Raw genomic sequence first — 6168 nt, forward strand, 5'->3', positions numbered from 1 at the left:
TATAATCTTTAGTTATATATATATATATATATATATATATATATATATATATATCTAATCTCACTTTACCATTTAAACTAGTATTCTAATAATGAGAATATTTTTTACTTGAGTCATGTAAATGGTAAATAGTAACTTTCTTTCAAACTCCCGCAAAAGAAAATCAAGAAAAAAAAACATGGCTATTAGCTCGAAGCTTTAAATAATTAAACAACAAAGCAGATCATTATATTTTATTGAGTACATAATTTCGATAATAACAAATACCCAGAGCATATCCTAACCATGTGGTATTAGACTTAAGGATTATACGTTGTCCCTAATCAAAATTATATTTGACATAAAGAAATGAGGATTAGGGAGATTATATAAATGCAATTATGCCTTATTATGCGAATTATAAAGTGTCCTCTTGAGGGGTTTTTAGACCAAAGTGCTAAAACAAATGTACCAAAATAATTAATTAGCCACATGGATCTCGCAGGCTGGCCATGAATCCAAGAATGAAACATAAAAAAGGGGATTACTCTCATGCAAGAAGAGCAATATCAGATTTTATGAGTTTCCAAAACAGTTGCAGTGCTGAGATTTTATTCCTCCTCCTTTTTATTATCAATTTTAAACATATACCAATCCAACCCAGCAACACATCGTGCGATGGCCGGCGCCCTTCTCAGCTTTAGAATATTTTATTATATCCAACTTATTCAATATTTCTCTATTTAATTATCTCTTTTTTTTTCAATGAACATAATTTTATTCAATAAAATTTTCAATATTTACGCGTAAAATGGAGAGCAAAACCCGGCGGAATCTTAGGTAGGGCTTGGGAAATTTCAAATTTTCATTGCTTGATTCAAGTCTAACCCAGGTGTGAAGCGAATGCAGAAGCTCTTTTGGGTTTTGGGCCTCAATTTCTTAATTACTTAATTCTTCATTTGTGGTTTCCCTTTCATTTTCTTTATTCTTCCTGAGGATTTCATTATTCCACGTGGTTATGCTTATTCTTTATTCTTTTTTATTTTCCACGAACAATATATTCTTACACAAAATGTAAACTAAACAAAGTTCAAAAATAATTAACAAAGAGGAAAAAAAAAAAAAGAGAACCCCAATTCTATACTAAACGACTTAAACACTATATTTTTTTAAAACACTCATAAAAATAAGAAATTGAGTTGACAAGAAATTAATTGCAATCGTGTCATCATAAAATAAAATAATATTAATGTAAAACCAATAATTAGTTTAAGTTATGAGTTTTGAGTTTAATTATAAGCTAGGCTAGCTAGGAGGTTTTTATTTTACCAAGTAGCCATTATCATGTGACCACATTAATCACTTAAAAAAAAATGTGACCACATTAATCACATTAGTTTTTATTTGGTATTGTCAGTATGTGAGATCTTGCTGCAATCATTCCTATACAACACGTTCGGACCAGTTTGGCTCTATGCCTTTTGATTCATTTTTAATTTTACTTTAATCTCAGACCAAAAAACGACAAAAAAAAAAAACTTTGATTTCTTAAATGGTTGACACCAAGGGCATTTCCGTCTTTTTCATTAACTTAAACACACATGGAGAATTTTTGACTTTATTTTAATTGTTAGTGTAATAAAATATAAATGTAATTATGTAGATAATAGATTTGGATGTTGGTAGATAGATAGATAGATAGATAGATAGATTTGAGAATATATTGATAGATATATATTTATTGATAAAGGTATTTTTGTTTTTTACCTAAATTTAAGGGTAGATTAGATTCTATTTTCTATTTAGATTTGATTTTTTGAAATGATTAAGGACAAATGTTTTCTTTCAATAATTCTTTTTTGTTTTTTAAGAAAATGATGTCAATATTGTTTTGTTAAGAAAAAAACAAATTAAGATGAAAATGCTTGATAAAAATGATAATTTTAATTATTCCTTGAGCTCGAAGCAAAGAGATATAAATAAATATATATTTTGGACGTTTATTCATATAAAACATCATATATTTAAAATTATCATGATTCAAAATTTAACATATAATAAATTTTCGTATTCATTGTAAAACTAAACAACATGTGTAAGCATTAAATAAAAGTTAATATTTTTTTCATTTTTTCTTTTATCGATGCGGAATTGTTTACTATTAACATTTATATCATCTCGTAAGATATTAAGTATGTTATCTTATCTTAAATCGATTTCATATTAAAGCATGCAAGTGCATAGGACAATATAAACCATGCTCCATGTAAAAGCAAATTTTTGGAACTAAAAGCTGAAGTGAACAAATTTTTGGGATACTCTTTGGTTTTTTTTTGGTCATGGAGTATATATGATATAGTGAGTTGCATATCATTCTCTCCCACTTCATATATTCCCTTTCAGAATATATTATCGTTTAATATATATCATAAATGAAATACAAACCTAGGGTCTCACCCTTGTTTCCTTTTGGGGTATAAATTCATCCTAAAGCACTTTTGGTATTAAGTTATACTATAAGCTCTTTGGATGGAGTCAAGGAGACGTATAAAAGAACAATAAGTATTAAATAAGTAGGGGCTATAACATATTTTGGAAATGTAGTTCATCAGTATATCAGTCTGTTGATCATATATGTATATATGTTTCCTTTTGATTTATCTGACATGGTGAAAACCCTTAACTCTCTGAGAAATGATCCATGCATCTTTTCTCTGTACAAGTCATCGACAGTCTCATTCTCATCTCATTTTCGCTGTTCCTATATTCAGACAAAAGATAGTATACTACCTTTAGCATAGGAAATTGGTACAAGTCCTTGAGAATATACCATGAAAAACTAGAAAACTCTAAAGATATATAACAATTTATTCATAGAAATCCGGTTTATGAGATCTTTGGATACACGTAACATGGTTGAAGATATACCACGGAATTGTAATTAGAAAAGCTGTGGCTTAGCACGAACCAGCATTAATTCACAACATATTCATATGGAAATCTGGTTTATGATCTTCAGATACATGTAACAGGGTAGAAAATTTTTGGCTGTACTGATAACTAAAAAGATAGAGATTCCTAAAGTTCAAACAACAATTGTGAGGATTCAAGACCCATGAAGGAGACAAAGTATCCGAATGGCAGATATACTGTCTGGTTCCAGGTAGTTTTGAGAATGTCAAGATACTCATCTCCACGATCTGGCCGCCCTTTCCTCAATGTCATTTTCATTCTCTACTTTAACATGTATACTATTTTATGTTTATCATATTCAAGTTAAGACTCCCCACGTCTCTCCATTGCCAGGTGTGATTCTCCTTCCTTTCCCTCTTCACCAAATCTCTTCTTTTCATTCCTGCCTAAATAATTGACCAGTTTTTCTGATCCCCACCTAATCTTAGTTCATCTCTAACTCAGATCGTTTTCTCGACTCCTAAATCATTCTCTCTCTTGGGGTACAGTTAGTTACGTCCTGGGCGTTTGAAGGCAGCTGAAATGTTGCATTATTTTAGTGTTTCTGAGTTGTACTTGGGCCCATTGCGGACTTGTGCATATCAGTGACAGGGAATTGGGACTTCCCCCAGCTCTAATAATTGCTAATTATGAAATGAGATATTGTTACACGAGTGAAGTCAATGCTTTCCCATAACATTCTTCACAGCTGTTGGGTATATAAATGTCTCTTTATCCTGTTTCTGTTCAAGCATCAAAAAAAGAGCTTCTCTTAGTAGCATACCACTTAGAACCCAAAACCCTTTCTTTCTCCGAAAGGCTTCCAAGGGAAAAAAGAATGGATTCTATGGGAGCTGCCATTTTGGAAGGAGAGTGGAGCTCTCTTAGTGGAACGTACACCACTGAGGAAGCCGATTTCATGGCTCAATTGCTCAGTAACTGTCCCCTTCCTGATGAGCTAGATGGGAGTTCAAACTTGGGAATTCCATCTACTTATTGGCCTGGCCATCATTCAACAATAAGCATGAAAGGGGCTTCATACTGTTCTTCAGATATTGCTAACACTAGTTCATACAGTTTTTCACAGGGGAGTAGTTATAGTGCTGGTAGTAGTATTGTTTTTCCTTCTTCAAGTCAAGAGAGCTACTACCTGAGTGATTCTCATCCGATTTTTGTAGCCAACAATAGCCCCATGTCAATGGATTTTTGTATGGAAGATGCAACAAACACAAGTTCCTATCTTATCGAAGGAGATGATTGCTTGAACCAAGAAACGGGCAACGGAAATGTAGAACAGGCTGGTAAAAGCTACCACGAACCTGCTCTTCCCAATAAGAATTTGGAGCCCAAAAGGGAATCTGAGATCCCACAGCCAGAACCGGCCACAGAGATCAAAAGTAACAACATATCAGAGAATTCTAAGAAAAGGTCTCGAAGTTCAGGAGATGTGAGTAAAAAGACATGCGTTTTTCTTTCTTAGCAAATTGTTACTTTCTGGATGATATGAAGTCCTCCCTTTCCTAGATGAGCGTACTAAGAATTAGTTTATGCACCACCTTCTCACCCAAATTTAATGGTGCAGGTCCAAAAGAACCGTCAAAATGCAAGGTCAAAGAAGAACCAGGGTAGTGCCTCAATCACCAACAAAGATAAAGATGGGAATGCTGGTCTCAACGGGCAAAGCTCGGCCAGTTGCTCATCAGATGATGACTCAAATGCTTCTCAGGAGTTGAATGGAGGACAAGCAGCACTGAATTTGAATGGAAAAACAAGAGCCAGTAGGGGAGCAGCCACGGATCCCCAAAGCCTTTATGCAAGGGTAACTATCTGTTAAAGCTATCACAAAGACAAATGTGGTCAAGCATTGCTGCCGATAAACGTAAAACTGATTAATCAATCTTTCTTCTGTATCTTGCAGAAAAGAAGGGAAAGAATAAATGAGAGGCTGAAAATTTTACAGAGCCTCGTCCCCAATGGAACAAAGGTAGGGACTATACTCTTGATGCTGAGTAAACTTTTAACCATAATTCTATGCAAATTGTGAGTGCAAATCTCAAAAATTCATTCTTTGATATTGCAGGTTGATATTAGCACAATGCTTGAAGAAGCTGTCCAATATGTAAAGTTTTTGCAGCTCCAAATAAAGGTAAGAACCCAGAACAACCAAAGGATCCTTATAACTTACAAGCTTTTACCAATATCTAATATTTTGCTTTCCTGTTTGGAATCTTGCAGCTGTTAAGTTCTGATGATTTATGGATGTATGCACCCATTGCTTACAATGGAATGGACATTGGACTTGATCTCAAGGTTGCCACCCCAAAACGATCATAGAAGATAGTGACCCGAGGGTGATACCGACCATTCTGTCGAAAACATTGGCCATCCGCATATTCTCCAAATTGAAATAAGTCTTTGCCATCCGCATATTTCTTGTAGTACATAAACTTCTTCAAATCTTAATTGCAATCAATAATTACCACAATTCATTCATCAAATTTGTCCTTTTCTTTTTTGTGAAGAGTTTGAATACTCTTTGGATGATTTTATTGAGAAACCACTAGGGGTTTATATACAAGTTTCATTGTCAATACAAAGGAAAAATAATCTATGCAATAAAAGAGAATTCCCTAGATCAAGCCTATAATTAAGAAAAATTACAATCAAATCAATTAGAATAACCAAGTCAATCAAATCATATCAATTGAAATGGTAATCATGGCAAATTAGAATCAATAATTAAGATAGCCTTCATTACTCCCCTTCAAGTTGGAGCATGCAGATTTGCAATGCCCAACTTGATCAATAAGTCATGGAACCGATTCCGTCCAAGAGCCTTGGTGAAAATATCTGCCAATTGAAACTGTGATGAAATTGACCGTGGAACAAGAGTCTTAGACTGGATATGCTGCCTAATAAAATGACAATCTATCTCGATATGTTTAGTACGCTCATGAAAGACCGGATTTGCTGCAATATGGATTGCTGCTTGATTGTCACAAAACAGTGGAACCGGTGTTGGGTGTGAGACATGTAGATCTGCCAATATAGCCGCTGAGAAGCCACACAATCTCACTTGCTGTGGTAGCCATGGCCCTATACTCTGCTTCTGCAGAGAAGCGAGAAACAACTGACTGTTTCTTGGACCGCCATGAAATAGGAGATAAACCAAGGAAGATGATATGTCCAGTAGTTGACCTACGTGTTGTTGGGCAACCTGCCCAATCAGCATCACAA

General features: G+C 34.1%; 1 protein-coding gene across 1 annotated transcript; it reads left to right on the forward strand.

Annotated features, from left to right (window-relative positions):
* The first annotated feature begins 3661 nt into the window (after positions 1-3661).
* On the forward strand, positions 3662-5429 carry LOC110419645 (basic helix-loop-helix (bHLH) DNA-binding superfamily protein). Its single transcript, XM_021432746.2, has 5 exons — positions 3662-4378; positions 4514-4750; positions 4850-4915; positions 5012-5077; positions 5167-5429. The coding sequence occupies exons 1-5, from the start codon at positions 3770-3772 to the stop codon at positions 5263-5265; spliced, it is 1077 nt and encodes a 358-aa protein (XP_021288421.1). The 5' UTR covers positions 3662-3769; the 3' UTR covers positions 5266-5429.
* The last annotated feature ends 739 nt before the right edge of the window (positions 5430-6168 follow it).

Source organism: Theobroma umbraticum, unplaced genomic scaffold, assembly GCF_002168275.2.
Source record: "Theobroma umbraticum cultivar Fairchild unplaced genomic scaffold, ASM216827v3 scaffold_30.0, whole genome shotgun sequence".
Classification (NCBI taxonomy): domain Eukaryota; kingdom Viridiplantae; phylum Streptophyta; class Magnoliopsida; order Malvales; family Malvaceae; genus Theobroma; species Theobroma umbraticum.

Bases quoted from the DNA above. Each gene is read 5' to 3' on its own strand.
- LOC110419645 (XM_021432746.2), top strand. From the start codon at position 3,770: ATGGATTCTATGGGAGCTGCCATTTTGGAAGGAGAGTGGAGCTCTCTT. The intron at 4,379-4,513 runs GTGAGTAAAAAG...TTAATGGTGCAG, and splicing joins GGTCTCGAAGTTCAGGAGAT to GTCCAAAAGAACCGTCAAAA. The intron at 5,078-5,166 runs GTAAGAACCCAG...GGAATCTTGCAG, and splicing joins TTTTGCAGCTCCAAATAAAG to CTGTTAAGTTCTGATGATTT.